Raw genomic sequence first — 24,412 nt, 5'->3', positions numbered from 1 at the left:
AGGACAAAACAGCTACCATATGGGAGAATAAAAATTAAGACTCCGTATCTCACTCAAAAATTCTAGATGGATTAATATTTTAAACGTTTTTTAGACGGTAAATATACAGAGGCAGAAAATCTTACCCAAGATAGGAAAAAAAAAAAAAACAAAATAAACATTCACAGAATTAACTACGTAAAAACTTCCTGTTTCTGAACCTTTCATTCCTAACAACAGATGTGTTACAGGCCATGTTTTGAATGAAAATGGAAATAAAAAATATAAGCAACTTATAAAAGTCTTTATTTTTGTTGATTTCTAAGTCAAACTCAAAAGTAATTTTAAAAACTCTCATTTGTGAGTGAAAAGGCTGCAAATAAATATACTGCAGAAGCACAATTAACAAAGAGAATAGGAAGAAAAAGATTAAAATTAGATATTCTTTAAAAAAGAGACTTGGAGGGTCGGCTCCGTGGCTTAGCGGTTAAGTGCACGCGCTCTGATGCTGGCGGCCCGGGTTCGGATCCCGGGCATGCCCCAGGCACCACTTCTCCGTCCAACGCAAGGCCGAGTCCCACGTACAGCAACTAGAAGGATGTGAACCTATGACATACAACTATCTACTGGGGCTTTGGGGGGAAAAAAATGAGTAAATAAAATCTTTAAAAAAGAGACTTGGAAAATATCAAAAGCTATTGTTTTAAGAGGGACTAATAAAACAGGTTAGGCGCTTAAAAAGCCTCAGATATAAAAGAACAAATGTAAACAATGAGAAAGAAATCTAAGCACAGACTGGCCGAAACCTCACAGGTCTCAAGAGGATTGACATGTTCAGTCAAAAGAGAATTTAGCAGGGGCCAGCCCAGTGGCGTAGTGGTTAAGTTCGCATGCTCCGCTTTGGCGGCCCAGGGTTCGTGGGTTTGGATCCTGAGCAAAGACCTACACACCGCTCATCAAGTCATGCTGTGGCAGCGTCCCATATACAATATAGAGGAAGATGGGCAAAGACGGTAGCTGAGGGACAATCTTCCTCATCAAAAGAAAAAGAGAGAACTTAGTAAACTGATGACAAAGAGAAAACCTAAACAAATCAGTAATAATAGAAAATTTTAAAGGTATCAGTAACTAGAAAACGCGCTGAGACCAGATGACTTCGCAGGCACAATGAACTGAATCTTGGGGACAGACAGGCATGGAAGCTTCCCAATGAAACAAGAGCAGGCTGACCACCAAACCATGATCTGGGCATGGCCCTCCTGACGGTCGGAAGTCCGAGGTGAAGCTCAAGTCAGAGAACCCAGCACTGCCACGTCGGTTTCTTTCTCAAACAGGAAGAGGCCACAAGCACAATCCCACGAAGAAAAATAGTACTAAAATCAGCCTACTGGGAACAAGAGAAAAAGTGTCTGGGATTAACGATTAGAGAAAGAAAAATAGGGGTAAAGTATGAGAAAATCTCTAGGGTTTTCCAGCTATATACAATATATCTTGTAAAAAAGATCAGAGTGAGCCAAGAGCACAGTCAAATGACTGGACAAAAGGCCACAGGAAACCTCATTTTCCTACGGGTTATACATAATAGCCAGTTAGAAAAGGAAATACACGCCCACACACAAAGTTCCCAGCCTCATCTAGCAAGACTTTTAAGAAATGTGCATGTCTACATGAAAACACCATTCATTTCACAGCTGTATGTAAAACAAATTTTTTTAAAAAGGCAACTCTGCCATATTGTTCCTGGATGTCGAGGTTTCCCTAAATTAATCTATCAATTCAAATCAACTGGGGAGAACTGGAGTTGATTTGGCTTTTCTTTGAAAGTATAAGAACACCCAACAAGTGTTTGAAAACGAGCTGCCCTTTCAAGTAACCACCACAGTTGATACGGTGTGATCCTGGCACAGAATACGACCAACAGAAAACAAGAGTCCCAAGATAGCTGTACTAACAGAAATTTAGCAGATATTAACAGTGGCAAGAAAACTGGGAGAAAGCCAGATGTTTTCAACATACAGAAAGATTCCAAGTAAATTAAAGAAGCAAACAAATACACGAAAGACCATGAGGAAAACAGATCTTCAGCTGTAGAAGATGTATGATATTAAGCCAAATACCAAAAACAGAGACACATTTCTATACAAGAAATTAAGACTACCATACAGTAATTCAAATGAACAAAGGACAACTGAACAGGAAAATCACCTCAAAAGCACAGGCAAAGGATGAATAAACTTCATGTAACGGGCCCCTACGAAATCAGAGAACAACTCAGAAAAACAGGCACATACCAGCTCACATACAAACAAGATGCTCTACCTAATTAAGAAACCCAAGAAATGTAAATTGCAAACTCTTAACAGACAGTGTTAGCAAGTATGTGAGGAATCCATTGTTGATGGGCACTTACTTTGTGGAAAGTAATTTATGACTATCAGTTTTAAATGCACACGTCTCAACCCAATTATTCAACTCCCAGGTACCTAATTTAATGGAATTGCTCCTATAAGAACACAGACTCTACACAAATACCTCAAAAATCACAGGAAAAAACGTATACAACATTATGTCAGGTTGCACAAGAGTGTCACACCGAGGCCAAAACAGGTGCAAAGACCGGGGAGCACAAACTATGGGTGGGGACAGCTGCCCCAGCCACGTACTAGGTGACCAATTTCAGGACACCAGCCATTCCAAAACGAACTGGAAATCCAGTCGCTGCTTGGCAGGTGACTGCCCAAGCCGCTGGCCTCTATGGGGACTTTCCTCAGTCTCTTCTGAACAGCCCTTCTTGGCATTCCAATGCCCTTAAACACATTATGACTGCTCAACTGTGCACAGGGTCCACGGCCAGTGGACCCTCCAAATAGTCCAGGGGGCCACATACAAGGGAGGGAGGTGGCTCAACTGCCATATGGAGACCACCACTCATTCTCTTCCTGCTCTCGATTCCATGTTCAGACCCCTGGTGTCACATCAAACAGCCTAGGAAGCCTCAGGTTATCTGCCTTGGCTTAGGGGTGATTAGCAGCAGTGTTCCCAATTTGAGGGGTGGGTGGAGTGTTCAGAAAGCCTAGGTTTGTGCAGACTCAGGGTGCATGCTCCCCACTACCTCGATGCCCAAGAGGAAGGGCAGCTCGCCATGGGGGCAGGAGAAGGATAAATCTTCAGTCACAACATTGCAAACTAAAGGGAAAGGGAGCAAAGGTCAGCTGGGCAGAAGCGGCTCACCATGAAACCACAGATCCACGCAGGGAACGGAGCCAGAGCCCAAGAAGGGCGTCCTTGGACGAAGCCCAATCATCCGCCCTGCCATGCCAGCGGTCGCCGGCCCCGTTGTACATACCAGAGGAATATTTTTATCAATTATTTCATAAATGCAAGTTTCTCAGGAGCTCCAGAACCATTTTTTAGGAGGAGGGAATCTCACCTCAACCCATTTGGGGGCATAAATGCTTTCTGTTTTGTTTTGTTTTTTGTGAGGAAGATTGGCCCTGGGCTAACATCTGTGCGCATCTTTCTCTACTTTATATAGGAGGCCGCCACAGCATGGCTTGACAAGCAGTGCATCGGTGCGCGCCTGTGATCCGAACCTGCGAAGCCCGGGCTGCTGAAGTAGAGCACACACACTTAACCACTGCACCACCAGGCCGGCCCCATAAATGCTTTTTTGAACAGGTAAAATCATTTGCTGGTACAACCAGAAAAGAGTGGGCTCTGAATGCCTTGGGTATCAGCTTAACATTCCACAGATGGGGGCGAGGGTAGTTTTTATAGTCTATAATACAAAGGACACCAAATGGCAATTTAATGTAATACAGCCATGCATTTAACATGTCTTTGAAGATTTTTCTTTTTTTTTTAGCTGAGGAAGACTCGCCCTGAGCTAATATTTGTGCCAATCTTCCTCTATTTTGTATGTGGGTCACCTCCACAGCACGGCTGGAGGGTGGTGTAGGTCCGCGCCTGGGATCCAAACCCACGATGCCAAAGTGGAGCAAGCAAACTCTCAACCACTACACCACCGGGCCAGCCCTGAATATTTTAAGTTACTTCTATTTAGTGGTTTTTTTGCTACAATTGTTTTTACTTCTATTTCAAGGGTTTTTTTGCTACAATTGTTTCCTAAAGGAAAAACACTCCTTGGTCTCGGTTCTCCCACTTACAATTGCCTGCACTCGGACATCATCAGTTACCTTCGGTTTTCGCCGCCCAGTTTTTCTAGTAACTTTATGTGTGTATGTATATGATATTAAATTGCATATTAGTGGGATTTACAACGTAACAGCTTATCAACATTTGAAGATATCTGTACTTGATATTCTCTTAAGGAAAAAAATGCTTCCAAATTTTAAGCTGGAAAGTCACTGGAATTACTGTTGAGCAAAGAAAATCACAATTATATGATTTTTTCAGATTTTCAGTATATACATTAAGAATTATGTACAAACTGAAATGTCTGTGTACTCATCCTCAAAACAACCAATAAAATCTCAATTATGAAAGAAAAAGAATTGGGACAAATGCCTAAGAAACAAGTCTCCGGCAGCTGCAAAATCCACATCACCTGAGTCCACGCTGTCCTCATCTGCGGGTAGAAGTATGAGTACCAGACAAAAGCTTTTGCTTTTGCTGTTATTTCCCCCAGAGTGTCCGGACTGCCCCTGGAAAGACTGAAATCTGACCAATTCCTTAAGGAAGATCTTAAATAGGCCTATCTCTCCCTCCACTCAGCACCGACGGTATTCACTAGTACGTTTACACCCTTTGTAGGACAGGCGTTTCGGGCCAACCGAGAGGCGCTCTGGGAGGGCAGGGAAGAGGTTCTCTCACAGCTCGCAGCACCACACTGATCTCACAGTAAGCAAGTGAGATCTTTGTAAAGTGGCAGCAGACAGGATCCAATACCACTTCCGCAATAGTATCTCGAGCTACAACGTCCTTAACAAGTCCTCTCCAGACTTGCTAAAAATAAGAAAAGCCTGTTCTCCCTTGTTTTCCTTACTGTTGTCATTTTCTGTCGACTCCTTGAATGTCCCTCAGCATCACAACACAGCCACCAGCGGGCAGCCAAACAGAAGGGAAGGGGTGGGAAGAATGGCATGATGACGCTGGGCTGTTTTTAAAGAGACAAATCAATCCTACTGGGATAGAAAGGGCCAACATATAATCAACAACAGTGCTTATTAGATTATGAAACTTAAACATTCACCATTCAGTGGTCCAAAGAGCAAAGCTATGTCATAAACCCAGACGCACCCCCAATCCCTCCAAAACCAGACTTGGTCGTTACGTGGTATACAAGGAATGGGAGCCAATGTGCTTCCAGGTTAACAAGTCAGTGTTCCAGGGGCGTCAGAGAAATGAGTGGTGTGGGATCGCAATCACCATTCTGGATGTACTCAAGAAATACTTAGAGAATGCTTAAAGTGCCACGTGCTAGGAAGGAGTAGCCAAGAAAATGTTAGATAGAAATTCCTGCCCTCATGGGGCCTGTATGCTTATGGGGATTGGACTCCAGAATAGCATTCTTCTGTTTTCTGAAAGCTAGGAGAGGAGGGAAGGGGAGAGAAAGGCTAGGCAGGGTTCTGTACAAAGTGCAAAACTCACATTAGACACTCAGTAACTCCTTCATAAGAAGTGCGGTACGATCAACTGACAGGCTGCACAAAAGCAAAGAAGCAAGTATTTACCCAAGCAAATAGCAAGGACACGCCTTGTGATGCCCAGTTTCACTTCTAACAGTCAAGACTCCAAAAATGCCAGCTAATTCTAGTCTCTGGAAATCAGTGATCACAGTGATTTCTAGATTTCTGATACAGTAAGAGTGGTTGTAACTTTCCCTTCTTTGACCTTTTCAAATAGCAGGTGCAATAAATAATTTAGCCGGAAAAAAAAAAAAAAGCTTTTGCTCTATCAGATTTCAACTGTTGGTCATACTTAGTACCAAGGTATACATCCCAAAGTCACCCATATGGCCAGCTCTGGAAAAGTATCTGAAACAAAAATGGAAGCATTAGCTTCAACTTTGAGCACGCAAGAAATGGTGACGGAGTAAGAATTTAATAATTTAATCCAATGTTTCTTAGAGAATTTGCATCATTAAACCACCCAATGCAGTATACTGACCACCTTAAAAATACCTCACAGGGTAACAAAATCTTGTACCTATATGAACGAAAAAAAATGCCACTGGGTCACATAGATCAACTCCCTCTTAATCACACAGTATCAAGTGTTCAAATTTACTAAACAGTTTTGTGCTGGAAAACCTCCATCCTTTTACTGAACATGCTGATGACTAACTTTCACCACCAATGAGAAGCAATACCAGAGCTAATAAAACCAACTATAAACTACTGTTGGACTCACTGAAAATAAAAATATTTTTAATTAATTATGTTATGACAACTTAAAAAAAAAACAAGAGCAGTCCCTAAAGAGGGTATTAACAGCTAGTGAGGTAACTGAGCAGAATTTTAAAGCTTTAGTAGATAATGAACAGAAATGACTGACTGGAAAGATGTCCCACAAATGGTGTCCCTCGAGCTTTACCATTCATTCTATAAGGAATGACTTCAGCAGACTAGGTACACGGGTTTTTAAGAGTGACTTCAGTAAATTCTAAAGTTAACTAACCCTACAAACTTCTAACATCTGTCCTTTAAAGAACTTCAAAGAGGGAGATGAATCGCCATTTATGTGACCACTGATATCGTGTGTATTACAAAGAAAGTTTCCAAAATCAAACCCGGAACCTTTGGAACCTGTAAAGGACAGGAACATGAGGCCTAATCCATCACTGAACTCAGTCTAACCACCTGAGGGGAAAACCACAGGGAAGAGGAAGAGAGCAGAGATGAGCTAACAGAACAGACTGATAGCCCCTCAATACTCTGCTTTGGGGAATTAAAACAGAAGATCTCCCATTGTTAATGACTGTTAAGATCCCCCCCAAACTAGGATACCGACACAAACCAAACAGAAAAGAGAGCATGTGACCAAGGTGGGAGGGGCAGTCCTTGCATGGACTGTGCATACCAGACACAAGCAGTTTGGGGTGAGCATTTGGATTTCCTGTTTTCAAAGGCATTCAAGACCAGAGAAAGATTTAAACGCAGAAACTGTAGGGACTAACAAATGACCAGAACCTGTAATGTAAACTAAACGCTATTCTTCCAAGTCATGCCCTGTGAGTGACGCTACCAATGCTGGAAACAGCGTTAACTGTTCACAGCTGCTGTCACAGAACACTGGACTCACTGTTCCAGACTCAATGAACTTGATTGCTTTCAAAACCCAAGGAACAAGGTAAGATCTGACAGCAACAGATAACTTCTCTAACCCTATTAATAACTTAATAAAATTAACACGCCTATCAGTAGAAGTGCAGAACAAAGGTAGTTTTCTCAGATACAAATGACGAACATTTGACTGTGATACTCCCTACAAAAAAAATTCACCAAGAAGATTCCTTAGCAGTCAAACGTCTTTTACCTGTAACATGAATCTGAGTCAACTGTTTACAGCTGCAGTTGCATTAAAGATGACCATCCCAGTTATGTTCACAAGTGTAAAACAAAGGTTATGGTGGAATGCCTCCTGGGAACCTCTAACACTTATGGGACAGACACGACTTCTCTTCATCCACCTGGCATCCCTGGGGACCACCAAGCCTGCCTTATCAAATGGTTCATATCCCCCTCATTAATGAAAAACAGAAAACTCTTAAGAAGTCCCAGGTATTTACTTGAGTTTCTCACTTAGAAACAGAGAAACCATCTATCCTAATAACATAAACAAAAGTAGGCTTTCTGGAACTAAAATTGTTTGTGAAACTAGATTTTACAATTACAGCCCTGTTTTCCAACATGTGACATGCCTACATATGTCCCTCATCCAAAGGCACTGAGAGCTAAGAGAGCACATTTAAAGTACCTTTCATTGTTTTCCTTATTCACTTGTCATTTTTGAATACTTACATTAAATTTTGCAATGCTTTTTTAATAGCGTCTATGAGATTGTAAAAACTACCTTTTACTTGTTTTCAGTAATAATACATTAGATTCTTTCAAGACTGTATAGCACCATAAGCAATTTCCCAACGTTTTCCACCTAAGCCTGCGCTGTCAGGAAATAATCCTTAGTACCCGCCCATCCTTCCAGCAATCTTCACACTGCTTATTGCCAAAACAAAAACAAGTGGGTAGTTTCAATGCAATCAAAGTTTAGTTTAATATTCCTCTGGCTGCAATTTTAGTTATCAACGGTGATCGTGACAGATTTTACAGATCGAAAAACAAAAGAAATGCCTTTATTTTGGCCCTAGTCTATATCATTCCGTGACTTTACCATGCATAATGTCTTTAAATGAGCTGGCGTCAAACATAACCTAGAAAACTAGAATACTTCGAAGAATGAAAAATCATATAGCTGTTCATTCCCTCCCCGTAGAAATGTTACCATGTTAAAATGTTTAATAAATTGCTTACAATTATTTAACATGAATAGGAAAATTTTCCCATATTCTCCAAACACAGCGAAGAAAACGAATACATGTAACTTAAGTTCAGCATCCACCTTAACAAAGAGAACGAAACAGTAATGAAGTGACACTAGAAGCCCAGGCACAAAATCATACACAGACACAAGAAGGCTACAGGTCCCACTCAGGAAAGAATGCACCAAACACATTCGAATTTATTTTCTTTTTTTTTTTTTAAGCAAATGACAAAGACCCAGTTTACCAGCTTTACTTTTTTAAACCTAAGCTTAACATTACATATTTAAACAATTGTCAAAACTTACTAAGTTGCCAGCATTCATGCACAACTAGAAAACATCCTCAATTTATATTAAACCAGAAATGTATTACTATTAATGCATTAATATCTTTCACTACTAAATACTGAAAAAAATGAAATTATTTTTGCGCAAGATTCATCCTGGTAATGTTAACTTCACAGCAGGCTGACACTACTTGGCTCACGTTTCAAACACAATGGAAAAGCAGGTCCGTGCTGGTGTTAGTGTACGAAAGAGTCACGGCCACCTTGGATTACGTTTAATAAAAAAGCAAAGTGCATACAGAGATTTACAACAATTTTAAAGACAAAAAAAATGGTCCTATTATGTGGTCCCAACAATAAACTCAAAAGTCTATGACAATTAGGGCTCCGATGAGCTGTGTATAAATACTTTAGATTAGGTACAGTTATAGTGAAAGTCGAGTTCGTTTGAAATCTTCAAAAAAATGTTCCTGTTAATCCTCAAATGGTGCTTGTTATGTTAACATTTCTGTTTGTTACATGCGTGCGTTGAATTACTTGTTATCCAAGCGCAGCAGCTGCTCCTTACCATTTATCGTTAGAGACTTTAACTGGCCGTCTTCTTCAACTTCTACTCTTTCTTGACCATTCTCGACAATTCTGGAGAATAAAAAGCATTTAAAAACCTTTTTTTTTAAAGTAAACATATGTGTGTATATATATATATATATACATATTCACCTATGTATACAGATGTATATGTAATACATATCCATTATACATATAATATGTATGTGAACATATATGCATATTTTAAAGGACATAACTGCCATATGTGAAATCACTAATTTTGAGGCTGAAAAACAGCTGAAGCCAACCTATTGATGATAAATCTTTCTTAAAAAGATTTATTCTAACAGATGGAAGTTTTGTCTCCAATACTATAAAGCTGAACACTAAATGCACGCACAGATGCTATTAATCAAAATGAGAAAGGTTTTACTGTTAACGATTTTCCATTTCACCGTTCTAACAGTTCTAGCAAAACTTATTACATATTATTACACATTAAAGATGACTCTAAATAAAGATTACTTCTAACATATAACACTAAGCATAAGTTTAAAAGGAAATGGTCTAATTCGGAGATGAAGTAAAAATTCTCATAGTGCCAGATGTAACATACAACCTGTACTTCACACTCTGGGGGTGTGCAAAGGAAACGTGGCACCAATGAAACATTATCCTGCTTATTAAAAATATGAAATATAGAAGACCACGGTACCTCTTTGTAGTGATTTTCCTGCCATTAACTGTTTTAGTAGAAGTTGATATGGATTTGAAGTTGCCCATCCCACTACCACCAAACGCCGTGGAAGAGAAGGAAGTGAGGCCCCCGTGACCTAGGGAACTAAAGGAAGTAAATCCTGTAGGAAAATAGGAAAGGAAGAAGATTAGAGACTAATATGTCCAGTATTCATTTAATGCAAAAAATTGCTGAGTTTCAAAATTTCGTAGTAGACATCTGATATAACTGTGTAACCAATGAGTAACTGAAAGACCATACAGAAATGGATCAAAAACACTGGAGAGCAATGCCTACGCAGCAGCACCACAGAACCACGGGGAAGGGGGAGAGCCACACTCTCCTCTGAACCCGTGGACATGTATTCCAGGAACTTCTAGAAGGAAGAACCAGCGCCCTCGTTCAAGTCATATCCTCCCTCCACACACACAGAGCGTGTTGTTGGACCTCACTGGCATTTCACCTATTCGTGGGTGATCAACTTGGCACCATGCATCACGGAGGGAGTGGGATGGCAACAGGCATCTTAATCTTGCAGAGCAACTGCACCACCACAGAATGTCAAACCCAACTAATGCTTACCTTCTCCTTGCAATGTGACCACAGGGGATAAAAATCTGAATTTTTAAAAAGCTAAAATAATTTTAGAATGAATACTACAAATTTGCTCTAAACTACAGGCAGCATTCTAAATTACATGGCAATCACACTACGGACATTAAAACACCCTGATTTCCACAAGTCACACTTTGATATTAAGAACTGGTTATTAAAAGCGCTTGTCTCACTTCCAAAACATTCACATTAAAACGAATACTCCAGGGGCCAGCCCCGTGGCTTAGCGGTTAAGTGCTCGCACTCCGCTGCTGGCGGCCCGGGGTTCGGATCCTGGGTTCGGATCCCGGGTGTGCACCGACGCACCGCTTCTCCGGCCATGCTGAGGCCGCGTCCCACATACAGCAACTAGAAGGATGTGCAACTATGACATACAACTATCTACTGGGGCTTTGGGGGAAAATAAATAAATAAAATTATAAAAAAAACAAATACTCCATACTCTCTAAAAATGACTCAATCATCTAGGCTCTAATATTGCCTAGAACCAGCGAGGTCCAAAATAAATAGAATGTGAGCCAAATATATCATTTTAAATTTTCTATGGCCCCATTAGAAAATAAAAAGAAATTTATAAAATTAATCTTAACATATTTTATTTAATCCAGAATATCTAAGATATCATTTCAATATGCAACATAAAAAATTTTAGATATTTTACATTGTCTTTCATATTCAGTCTATGAAATCCAGTGTATATGTCACACTCAGAACACACCTCAATGTGGACTGGCCACATCTCCAGTGCTCAACAGCTCCAGGTAGCTGGTGGCTACCATACAGGACAGCATAGGTCTAGAGCGAGCCTGGAGCCACACACCTACCTCACATGTCAGCCACACATTTCTTAAATGAAGTAGTTTTGTTGATATTTTTAACCAGCTTGCTTTTACTCTCCCCTAACTTTTAGTATATTACACAGAATCTAATGAGAGGATTTGCTGGAGAAAAGTACATCTAAAACTGCCCTTTGTATTAGAATCCAACCAGTCGATTGACCTAGATGTTCCTAGCCCAGTATTTGAAGGGAAGAACACTCTGAGCTGTATTAGCAGGGCAGCCTGTATGTGCAGTAACAAGCACTGCAATTCTTACTGCCAAGTCTTTAAAGTAAAAATGAGAAAATAAGAAAAAACAACAGTTTCTCTGATAAGATGAGCTTCACAGAAAAGATAATATTCTAATTCTCCCGGTAAAACACACTTACATCCTGCCATGTGCACATCACGAGTTAACCATAACACCGTGTATGGCAGTGCAATCACAAGACATCACACTTCACTAGTGGACTCTGTGGCCATGGCCACACACAGATCATGGGCCCGTGTAAAGCTCCACCTCTGATCCCATCAACTGGAACTCTCCTAGGATACTACTTGTTTGTGTGTGTTTTTTAACTGCTAAGGAGCTTAGATTAAAAAACCATTTAGTGAGATTGTCTAAGTGAGTTATTTCCTATTTACCCAAAAACACATTACTCCTTTAATCAGGAATTTCATTAAACGTTGGCCTCTAATAGTAAGATGAGAAGGGGATTTTTGAGTATAACATTCTTGGGAAGATCAGAAAAAAATGTAGGTTACTAAGCACAAATTTGCACACATAAAAAATACTGGCAAACCTACACAGCTGCTCTACCAAAAGGAATACACACATTCCAAACTGCTCTAATTGAAAGACTGTTCTATTTATCAGCACTCATTTCTGTTCAGGTATCAGAGATTAAATCTAAGCATTTAATACCTGTATCAAAAGAAGAAAATCCTCCTCCAAAAGGTGGAAATCCACTGAAGGCAGAGAAAAATGACCCTGTGCCTCGGTTCCTGCTTCCTCGGGGGCCCCTTCTACTACCAAAAAAGTCCTCAAATGGGTCTTCTAAAAACAAAGAAATGCGTTTTGTAACATCTTTATTCATGTTTATTTTTTTCACAGGAAAGCTGCAATAAAGCAAAATGGGTTAACGCCTTATAACATATTACTCCATCAGGAACAAAACTTCTCACCAAGACGTTATAATACCAGAGCTTATCTACAGAGCAAAGGATAGTCCATCTAAGCAGCAGTTTTACTTACTTGTTTAATTCAACTAAAGCTAGAATACATTAGGGAATAAATAACCAGACTGTTGACAAAAAACACTGTACATACAAATACAAAACTCAGGGTCATTAATGTGCGTTTCCAACTTGGACAGAGAGCAGTTCTAATAGAGCATTTTATTTAAAGTTCTGTTAGACAATCTCCCTGCTGCCACCATCTGAATGGTTATGATGGTTTCACACTTAGGTGGTTGTAGTCCATGGAGTCCGGGTTGCCTTCTCCAATGTAATTGAGAAATAAAAACAAAAATGGATTATTCTAACATTTATTTGTAACACATAGACAGAGAGAATGTTATACCACGTGAGGCAAAATTTAACAGCTGGTGATTCTGGGCCACAAGTGATTTAAGAATTCTTTTACTTTTCTTTAAGCTTGATGTCTCAAAAAAAGTTTAGAAAAGATGAGTCCAAGTCAAATCTGAATAAACGTTAATTGGCAGAATATTAATTGTAAAATATAATTTTAACAGAAAATTACTAACACAAATAGACATCATCTTGCTACTAGAGATAACCAAAATGCTCTCCTGAAAATGGAAATAAGATTAGCCTTGACAGTTTAGAATTTTTTGATTATCAATTAATAAGCACTTACTGAAAACATATGAATTATACAAACTTTTTAAAAATTTTACTGAGGTTCTATGAAATTAATCAATGCTATATTTGAGGGGGACAGGGGAATGGGGATTCTGCGAGAAATAAAAACAAGGAATCCTGACAGATGGTAAGATAGAAATGCATGCAGAGGAAAGAGAAAAGCAACCCACAACACAAAAACTACAGAATTAGTATGGTGTATTTTTAAGATGCGAGGCAAAAAAGGGGGTCAATACATTTGAGTAGTGATATAAAAGAAAATGATAAGAGTAAACACAAATTAACACATAACAAGCAGTGAAACCAAGCAGACAGTGAGATTCACGGTGCAATTCAAGTTTATAAACAAAGGTGACCTGAGAAATGTAGTGCCTCAAGGTTAACTAGGGCAGTGATCTCAAAGGACATCCACAAAGACAAGTGCATGTGTTACCCACAGGACCCCCAAAGAACAATGAATGGCTAGGCAAGGCTGAGGTGGCTTAAGAAAAGCTCCGAATGGGGGCAGGGAAAGAGAGGAGGCATAAACTTGGCCTCTTAAAGAGAGCTTTATCTAATGCTAAGCACAGGAAAATGGGCCTGAAGAAGGAAACATTTAGGAAAACTGGTCACTGAGGCTTGTTAGAAGATCTAGAAAAGAGAAAGTGCTAGAGGTGGAGGAAGCAACACATGTAATCCCAATGCAGAGACTCGCTCCATCGGCCCCCAAGGGAGAATGTAAGTCACAGAGGGTAAGGGGTGAGAACTGCTGCTGTTAGCAAGAAGTTAAGCCCCAAATTTTACTGATTTTGCAACTTAGTTCCCACATTCCACAGTAAACGCTACCCTTTCAAAAATAATTTTAAGAAACTCATTTATAAGCTACCTTGTCCACAGGGCTTACAGACCCATTATTACAATATTCAGAAGTATGAATAGGAAAAAGTTAATCATAAACTGTCTAAAGCTAATAACACTTTGTGAATTTCTCCAGACTTCATCCTATTCAAATAAAATCCAAGCATTCTATTTAGTGACTTTTTACCTTATTACCATGGCCTACACACCTGCCACACCATTCAAATTTTATACATCAGATCCACAAAATGGCGGGTAATTAACACTCTTGTTTAGATCACCCAGGTTAAGAAAAAGAAATGTTACAAACACAGTTTAAACTCACTGTACAATAATTCTCTCATTCTCCCCTAAGAAATAACCATTAAAAAGAATTCACCTGACCAGCTTTAGACTTTTACTACCCATGCACGAACCCCTAAACCATGCTGTTCTTCTGCACTCTAAAACTTTACTTACAGTGAATCACACTGTTTGTGTCCTTCTGCAATGCCCCTTTTATTGCTGCTATCAAGATTAGTTTAGTTATAATTTATTTAGGTTCATACAGAATCCTTAAACGTTGTTCACAGACTTTCGAGTGCAATTTAAACCAGTGTCCGTGTGACACCACTATTAAACAAGCGGCTTTAGCATGTTTATACCCTGAGCTAAATTAAGACTTCTGTAAATATAAAATCACCTTCTTTAGAAGCTACTTCAAAAGCTGGTTTAGAATTATGTTACGAGAGTTAAGACCAGTGCCTTTTCAGTTACATTTTCTTGTATTTTAAAAAAATATTTTATCTTGTTTATTTTTGTATTGATATTATGCAGCCTTTTCAGTTACATTTTCTTGTATTTTAAAAAAATATTTTATCTTGTTTATTTTTCTATTGATATTATGCAGCCTAAACATGACTTTCTACAATTCAGGTATTCACTGAATTTTAACATATAATTTCAATATTAAAGTCACACAAGTTAACCCTGAAAATGAAAAGTCTTACTTAATAACACTCATGGTAACACTAAGAAAAACATTCTTTTTCTTTAAGTGTCATCCTCTCTAATGAAGTGTTGTTAAAAGTTGTCAACTGTGCGATTAGACAAATCTTTATAAAAGAGCTTCTTATCGATGGCTGTTACTGGTTTTCACCCGTTCAAAAAGCAATTTGGGAGTATGTACCAGGAGCTTTTAAAATCTTCAGCCCCCTCGGGCCGGCCCCGTGGCTCAGCAGTTAAGTGCACGCGCTCCGCTACTGGCGGCCCAGGTTCGGATCCCTGGCGCGCACCGACGCACCGCTTCTCCGGCCATGCCGAGGCCGAGTCCCACATACAGCAACTAGAGGGATGTGCAACTATGACATACAACTATCTACTGGGGCTTTGGGAAAAAAATGGAGGAGGACTGGCAATAGATGTTAGCTCAGAGCCAGTCTTCCTCAGCAAAAAGAGGAGGATTAGCACGGATGTTAGCTCAGGGCTGATCTTCCTCACAAAAAAACAGAAAAATCTTCAGCCCCCAAACTACATACAATTTTTAAAAACCATTAACCCAGCAATTCTACTTCGGGGAAATCAACTCATCTCAGACAGGGAATAATTTAGCTGCACTAAGGGAGTTCAAAGCATTATTTACAGTGAAAATCGTAAATAACCTAGTTTTCCAGTAAAGGAGGAGGTAAATAAATGGAGAGTACATTAAATGCAGATTTTCAAATGGTTATAGAATTTAAGCTTCAGAAAACGGCAGGAGAGAACATACATGTACACACCATAACTATAACATCTAAAAAACGTTAACAGCAGGCTTTCAACTGGTGGCAAGACCAAGGCTGACCCCCTCCTCCTCTCACCTCATTTATATTTTCCCAATTCTTACAATGAGTATGCACTATGGATTATTTTTGAGGTTGAACAGAATATATACATTTATATTTTAGAAAGAAGTTTTAACAACTCATGTTAACATAACCAAATGTGCTACCGAGTACTTTCTAACTTGCACCTCACCAGGTGTACAGACCACAGCCAGCGGAGGTGCCTGCTGAAGGGAAAGGAAGTATGCAATGGAGTCATAAATACCGCTACGGATGGCCAAGCGCCCCATTAGAGAAATGAGGACTGTCACTGCGGTGGGTATCTCCTCCTCATCCTGCTATGAATACGTCTGTGCATACCTATTAGTAAACACTAAGCAAATGTCTTTGCCGCCTTGCCTCTCTCACCCCCGTATCACGTCACCAAAAGACACAGTGTGTATCACGGCATCTCCACCGTGGGAAATCAAGGAAAAGAGTAAACTCAAGGACCTCACTTCCTTTTTGGGGAAACCGTTAGTGCATTTTTGGTTATATGCAGGACAGCTGTTGTCCTGTTAGCCAGAATGATGATCTTGTTCTTGTCTTTATTTGGAGATTACGTATGGGTTAAGGAGATGATGAGTACGGGTGCCAACATGACAAGAGGTGGACCTGTGATGGTTAATTTTATGCATCAACTTGAAGGGACCGCAGGGTACTCGGGTATCCGTCAAACATCATTCCTAGTGAGTTTCTGAAGGTGTTTTCAGATACGATTAACATTTAGATCAGTAGACTGAGCAGAGCAGACTGGCCTTCCGAATGTGTGTGGGCCTTGTCCCATCAGTTGAAAGGCTGAACAGAACAAAAGGCTGACCTTCTTCCCAAGAAAGAGAATTCTCCTGCTTGATGGCTTTTAAACTGGAACACTGGCTCGTCCAGCCTGATGCCCTTTGGACTCAAACTGGGACACCAGCTCTGCAGATTTTGAACTCGTCAGTCTCCATAATCAAGTGAGTCAATCCTTTATACTAAATTTCTTCAGATATAGATACAGAGATAGAAACAAACATATACAGATATAGATCCTGTTGGTTCTGTCTCCCTGGAGACCCCTAATGACAGATATGGGAAAATTAAAAAATGTATCTTGATCATTTTACAAGTTGTCTTCAAGTAAGTCCTCAGACCCTCACACAACTTGGTGTCCTGAGACATAAACGTGACCTCAAACAGGCACGTCTACGTTATGACTTAACTCTCTCAACTCAGGGTGCTAGGTGTCCTGTATCAAACATACCTTCAAAATCTTGTAAGATCCTGCCATTCTCTCGGAAAAACTAAACCCAATCCATTAAAGGGTTCATGATAATAGCAAGATACCAATCTCCAATCTAAGTAACTGTCAAACTTATGACAAAAAATACACTGAATTGAATACACTGAGCACAAAACACATATAACCAATGTTTACATGCACATATGCATACAAAAAGCCATACATTTTCTGAAGTTTTGCCAAGCGTCAGAACCTGACGGAATAACAACCACGTAACAACGAAGAGAAACCAACTCAAATGAAATGCTTTAACCAGGCACCAAAGGAAAGCACAGGAGCAAACCAAGGACCGTGAGAACACCACTCTTACCCTCCAGCCTGAAGTTACCATTGCAGTACACACAGGACCCCAGCAAGGAGGGGCCGCATTAATAATTTAAGGCACCAGCTGCTCCTTTCCCCGTGGCCTCACACTATTAGTGCCCTAGAAACACAGAAAAACTGGAACAAAAAAGACAACAATCTAAAAAGCACCATGACCATTTCAAACAAAGGAAAATATTCACTCTACTATAGTTTCAAAGCTAAGCTCTACAGCAGCCCTTAGAAAGGGGGGAAACACTTGGAACTCAAAGGCTGAGTGGAGCAGACAGACTTCTCTGAGACCACCCAGCTGACCCCAACACCACCAACTAACACTACAACACTCCTTTACTACAACCCACATTTTTAAAATGTTCTTTCTTACATATTCAGAAGTCAGAAAAACTATTTGGAAGGAATCTGAAATAAACAGAAATGGGGTAAAATTAAAAAAACACCCATAGCACCACACAAAATTGGAACCCTCAGGAGAATGGGTTTTGGGGGCACACTTCTCCACTGCTGAATCAGCACCTGGCTTGGTGCCTGGCACGTAATAAATACTTGCCAAACGAACATATACTTCTCAAGTTCCCATACAATCATTTTGTTACAAATATAATCTCTAAAAGAAAAGAAGGGGGAAGCGAGGGAGGAGAAAGAAAAATAGAGACATTTTTGAAAGATACATGCACCAACCTGAATGTGTTCCCAGTGAACACTCTGGGAAATCTGAGAATGAAAATGAATAGTGGGAATGGACTATACATTATATTGTTAGGAGACAACTCTCCATGAGTCACTCACATTTTTGTGCATCTCTGAATAAAGGCATTGACAGCTTCTGTTCAAGACTATCTTATTAAGGATATTTATATAGCAAACTTCTTTGGAAGATACAGACTCTTGCTCCCTCTGGGGCAGAAGGAACATTTGTTTCCTGACTAGGATAAAAAGATATAATCTCACTGTAAAGGCAAGTGAGACAGGTTTGCCAGCAGCCCCTGATAAGGCTTGGGGATTTCTATCTCAGCTTGGGATTCCTCAGCTGTGAGGCTCATGCTATCAAATATGCTGTAAGTAATCAAGTTTTGTGTCTCTGAAAAAAACAAATCTAATCTCTAGTTACATCCTAGGTCTCGGTGGAACACTGTATGTTTTCTAAAAGTTGCAAAAATCCATCCAGTCAAAGATCCAAAATACACACACTGGATCCCAATTGTCCTATTTCAGATACCAACAGACGCCCGGTGTTCCGTGAGAATCTTTCCTCCCAAGGAAATGATTTCCTCACAGAAGGAACCTACGAAGACAACTGTACCTTAGCTTGCAGGGTGTCCTGTCTCTTCCTGCCTTCACATCTGCTTTACTATCCCTCACACTGTGTTGCACCCGTTCAACTTCCATAAATGGAAGTTGTTAGTGTTAGGAAGCCGACCACAGCGTAACTCCCCTCATCCTGTATCTGCAGCCACAGAACATCTCCAACTTCCAAGCAAGGAAGGGGCTCCCTCAACTACAGGGACTAAAATTCCATGAGAAAGAGATAAGCACAACCTACGTCAAACTCAGGAAAACTCTGACCCACATGATGAGAACCCACAGGGGACGAGGTACTGGCTTCCCCTGGGGGGAAAACAAACAGCACACAGAGGGCTCGCCTGCCAGGGTGATCCACACACAGCTGCACAATCCCATTACACGGTTGCACGCCTGCTGCGTGGGTGGCCAGCACTGCTGTTCTCAGGGCCCAGAAAACAACTCTCAGAAGGACCTTTTCAAGAAACCACTTTTTCTCCCTATTGGGGGGAGGAGTGCTGAGGGGTGAGAGGAACAAATGTCTCACCGTCACTAAGCATATACTGAAAACACCTGAAAAGAAGCCGAGAATCACTAGCATAGCACCCACCCCTCACTGCCAGCATAATTTCAAGTGAAAATGAACAACTTTCAAATGCCAGCTCCACATCCCACAGCAAGAGCTCTCCAATACACATAGAACCATACCTCACGTTCTTCAAGACAAGCGCACCAGAGCAGTGAATCCCCCAACGTGAGAGAAATAAGCGGAGAAGCCACAGGGCAGCAGTGCTGACTGCTCCCCTCCCTCGTCCAGGACCACATGCTTTGTATTTGTAGTCCTTCTAAAAGTTACATGAAAAATGTTTTTATTTTAGCTACTTTAGCTGGAAACCAGTCTATGGCATCACATCTTTACGTGGACTTTGTCTTATTCCTTGCCTGCTTTCACATTACACGTGTGCAGGTATGCGCGTGCAAGACTCTGTCCTTCAGTAATGAAGGACCTTCGTGACAGACGTGCAGCACTGTATTGAGACCACACAAGCTGCAGGGTTGCAGGTCCATATGTGGGGTTACTCCCAACTGCCATGCCCCTCCCACCACAGTCTATACTTTAACTTCTAGTTCCTCTTAGCATGTCTAACTTTCAAGGTTTCTCCTTCTTTCCCCTTTCAAAATCTGCTGCTTCTAAACTGTACAGACAACTCGGTAAGGAAGACAACATTATAGGCTGAATTGTGTCCCGCTCAAAAGATGCTGAATCCCTAACCCTCGGGGCCAGTGAATGTGACCTTATTTGGGAACAGGGTCTTTGCAGATGATCAAGTTAAGATGAGGTCATCAGGGTGGGCCCTAATCCAGCATCACAAGTGTTCTTAGAGAAGAAAAAGGGGAAATTTGGACAGAGAAAGAAAGACATGTACAGAGGGGACACAATGTGAAGACATCTACATGCTAAGGACTGTCTGGGGCCACCAGAAGCTGGAGAGACCTGGAAGAAATGCTCCCTCACAGGGAACCAGCCCCGCCCAGGCCCTGATCTAGACTTGCAGCCTCCAGAACTGGGAGACATCAGCTTCTGTTGTCTCAGCCCCTGGGGTGGGGAGCTCTGATACGGCAGCCCCAGGACACTACCACAGACCCAAACCCTGCTTCCAGGGTCTGTAAGCACTGGCTTTGACGTGAAAGACAACGTGTGAGACAGCGGGTCTGCAGCTCCCAGGGTCCCCACCCTTCTTGTTTCTTCAGGTATCTCCAAGACAGCTACGAGTTTCTGACCAAGGCACTAGTAGCAGAAACTTTTTATTCCAGATACACTTTAAGCTGGCCTCCTCACAAGAAAGAGATGGGCGGGTCTTCCACAGCTACTGCTGCTCGAGCAGCCCCTCGAGCTCCGGCCCGCTGTCCTCGCTCAGCAGCTCCTCGCACTCCTCACTGAGCTCCTCCGCGTCCCCCAGACTTGCCTCGTCCTCACTGGATATAAACTCCAATTCCTCACTCAGAAGCTCGCCCTGGCCCCGGCTACAGCCTTCGCTCGGCTCATCTTCACTAAAGACATCCAGTTCCTCGCTGGATATCACATCCAAAACCTCACTGTTCTCTTCGCTCTGGGTGTCTTCCACCGTCTCCTCAAGACAGGGCTGGTCTAGCTCTTCACTAGGCTCCAACTCCTCACTCGCCACCTCCTCGAACCCTGGGGGAGCAAAATCACCGACTCACTATGTTAAAATTAACTTGGGCTCAGGACAATTAGGCTTCTACCCTCCTCTATAGAATTATGCTTCCCTCCAAAGGCCTGCTCTCCCTGGGTCTCCATGCCATAATATTTCTCTATTGCCACACTAATTTTTTCATTCACCAAGGCTTGTGATGGATTGTGAAGGAAAAATATGCTAAAATGAGCAGGTTCTCTGGAAATGATGTTAGGTTTTAAAGTTTGGTTTTGGCTTTTCAACATGAGAATACAAGTAAGTAAAAATGTCAAGTTATGCCCACACAATTCTTCCAAACAATATTTCCTGCTACGACTCTAATGATCAAAAGGCACTGATATTAATTACTTTTCTTAGAACATCATTTCACTGAGTAATGGTATCCTATAATAATAAACAAATGAACATATCACTCAATTCAAATTAATGCAATCCCTATTCATTAATTTTGTGACAAGGGCTCATTTTTGTGGGTGCCATATTTGGGAAAAAATTTAAACAAAGTCAGCTAGCCTCAGGAGCTTTGTTTGCACCCCTCCATTTCGGAGCCAGCATTCAGTGCTGGTTTTAGAATCAGCCTCTACTATCTCTTCTGGGACGGCATCTAGTGTCACGGAGGAGTCAACATCAGCAGGACCCCAGGCCCAAGTCCTCTTTGTCACAATGTGACAGTTCCCACAGCTCAGTCCTTGGGCACAGAACTGCTTACAGTCCGTCCAACACCTTTCACACCCCAACTCCTCCCCCCAGCTCTCTGGTTCTCTGAGTTTCCTCCTCTTTCATTTGGGGTGTCTGAAGTCAGACACAGGATTATATACTCTCAAAAATGCAAAGTGCAGCTCAGAATGTCTTTTAACAGATTTTGAACTAGTTTTTTGGAAGCCTGAACAGGAAAGAAAAAAAAACAGTTGGTCATGTGAAAAATTAAGACTAAAAAATAATGTGCTACTATAAATGTACCTAACAGGGTTGGGGAAACAAGATTTGGATGCTGATAACATCAACTAAAGCAGTGCCAAAGCAGAAATCCCTAGCCCTGCACTCACTCACATCTACACTAAACATACCGCCAGCAGGCTGCACCATCACTTCGCACATGTAGTAGCCATGGAGTATCTTCTTCTCCTGCGTGTAAATCCTTAGAGCCTGAAAATGGAAGTCACCTAGAACACCTACAAGAATGGATTGAAGAAGTATCACTGCCACACTAGTCATGGGAAACACAGGGGGCATGCCTATGGTTAAAATGTGACCATCTCACTATCTAAAACACAGGGCCCAAGAGGCTGGAATTACAGTAAGACTAGTTATCTCATAAACTGGACTGAGTCCAATAGAGGAAATTTCCACCAAAATGAGCCGTACATGGCAATCTGTAATCCTTCTAGGTGAAATATACATGCATGTAAAGACTTCTTTACACACACAAATCTCACAATTTAGATGTGAAAGTAGGTTTAAACAGCTAAGTACATAAGCAAAAACTATACGTTACTTGCTCACTCACATCTAATTATAATCTCTACACCTTCTTTACTCTAGAAGGAACTGCTCAAGGAAAATCATTTTTAATGAGGAAGCTTGGCCAGTCATATTTTTTTCCCAAGGGAAACAAAATCTGGCTACAATTCAATCACTAAGAGATTCTTCCCTCTTACTCTTTAAAAAAATCACGTAAGACATAAAGCATGTTTAAGACGCCTGGCCTCAGGCTCAGAGAAATGGGCCTGCTTTACCCCTCTTTGCTGCCCCCAACTCCTTGCGTACCCTAGAACCGAAGCCCCAGGTGGCAGATGAGGCATTCTTCCTCACTTGGCCACCAGGAGACTCATGCTATCCAAACACAACACTTCACCCAATACTGCCCTGCTCCCCAAAACACACATCTGGAGTTTGCTAAAGGCTGCTAGGAGACACAAAGGTAATTTTAAGACAGAAAAGATCATTCACTTCTTTGTATTTTTCTTACAGTATGATTTCTTGCCTACATGAAGGCCAATTAATAAAGGATACAAATACGATTTTATTTCGTATTTATAGGGAGCCTTCCCAATATCTATTTTTATGTTTATGGTAGCAGTAATTAAAGCAAAAAAGACCACCTACAGTCTTCTCCCCTATCCCAAGTTGAACATTCCCCTGCTTAGCTTTCGCTGTTACATTTGTTAATGAAAAGGCTAACATACGCTAGCTGTCCTTCCCTTCCTTGGAAAGCTACCTTCTTACGAAGTCAGGCCATACCACAGTAAAAAATAAGGAAAATCTCTCTGAATCCCCAACTGAAATAAACTGAAGGACTGCAGGTTCAGTTTAAAAGGCCCAATACCTACCAGACACGGTAGCGGACTCCCTCTCCGTGCCTATGTTGGGCAGGGTCCACTGGTTTCCCCCATGCTGTCTGTAGAGAACTGTTCTCCTTGTTTCTCTCCTGAGGGGTTGCATGTGGTGTTCAGGCTCTTCCGCCAGGCAATGAAGGGAGTCCACACAGGATGTGTTTCCCCTCAATGAGCCAAAGGACAAAGTGACTAAGGCAGCAGTGAACCCTGACCTCCCAAGTCGCCCAGCACACCAGACGGTTGCAGCAGTGGAGAGGACGCTCTAACAACGGACGGCAAACAACAATTCCCGACACTGCCCGAGTCCGAGAGACGCACAAAAACCTAGGATAGGGCATCAGGACTACGGGGGCAGTTGATGGGAAAATCCTGTCTCCTATGGCGAAACAGCAGCTAGAACACCATGGTTACTCTTGCAACGAGGAATAGTGGTGCTGCCTTGCTCTATCCGTGAACTTTCTTTTCACAAATTGTAAACTCAGTCACAATACACCACAATTAGAAAGAGAAAAACAGGTTTATAGATCAAATGTCTTCTTAACATGTATGCACTAGGATGCTTAGTGTTTTTAATCAGAACATTACCCGGCAAATTCACATAGAATTCAGTGTTCAAAAGAAAACAGCATTTCTGAGCCCCCAGCATCCTGGTCCTTATCACTTTCTGAGATGGCAAAGGAAGGTTATTAGGGCCACACAGTGAAGGGAACGAATCCATTAAAACCTTTATTATTTTTAATGTGCAAGGTGTAAATTCAGAAAAACCTTCAAAAGGGAGCAGGAAAAAGGGTTTCAGAAGTCTTATGCTGCTAAAACACAAAGTTTAGGGACAAGATACAATGGTAACACCGGTAATTACACAGAAAGGCATGTCAGTCTTCATGTGAGTCATGGACACACCAAGTAAACGATGACCAAGACATTAACT

The 24,412-nt window shown here is 41.2% G+C and overlaps 2 protein-coding genes across 5 annotated transcripts in view; both read right to left on the bottom strand.

Annotated features, from left to right (window-relative positions):
• DNAJB6 (DnaJ heat shock protein family (Hsp40) member B6) overlaps positions 1 to 24,412 on the bottom strand; it is a 79,015-nt gene that overhangs the window by 22,145 nt on the left and 32,458 nt on the right. For all 4 annotated transcript variants that reach the window (XM_087433767.1, XM_004430578.3, XM_087433780.1 and 1 more), the window contains exons 6-8: positions 12,412 to 12,543; positions 10,033 to 10,174; positions 9,337 to 9,407 (exon numbers count right to left, since the gene is read on the bottom strand). In XM_087433767.1, coding sequence (XP_087289893.1) covers positions 9,337 to 9,407; positions 10,033 to 10,174; positions 12,412 to 12,543 — 345 coding nt within the window. The remainder of the gene's footprint in view (positions 1 to 9,336; positions 9,408 to 10,032; positions 10,175 to 12,411; positions 12,544 to 24,412) is intronic.
• LOC147918347 (uncharacterized) lies at positions 12,550 to 24,404 on the bottom strand. The gene is made up of 3 exons (XM_087433795.1): positions 23,479 to 24,404; positions 22,216 to 22,320; positions 12,550 to 21,129 (listed from the first exon to the last, which is right to left on the bottom strand). The coding sequence occupies exons 1-3, from the start codon at positions 23,588 to 23,590 to the stop codon at positions 20,801 to 20,803; spliced, it is 546 nt and encodes a 181-aa protein (XP_087289921.1). The 5' UTR covers positions 23,591 to 24,404; the 3' UTR covers positions 12,550 to 20,800.

This window comes from Ceratotherium simum, chromosome 1 (assembly GCF_057802395.1).
Source record: "Ceratotherium simum simum isolate JZ-2026a chromosome 1, ASM5780239v1, whole genome shotgun sequence".
Taxonomy (NCBI): domain Eukaryota; kingdom Metazoa; phylum Chordata; class Mammalia; order Perissodactyla; family Rhinocerotidae; genus Ceratotherium; species Ceratotherium simum.
The sequence above is the reverse complement of the archived record's forward strand: the minus strand, read 5'-3'. Positions and strand labels throughout refer to the sequence as shown.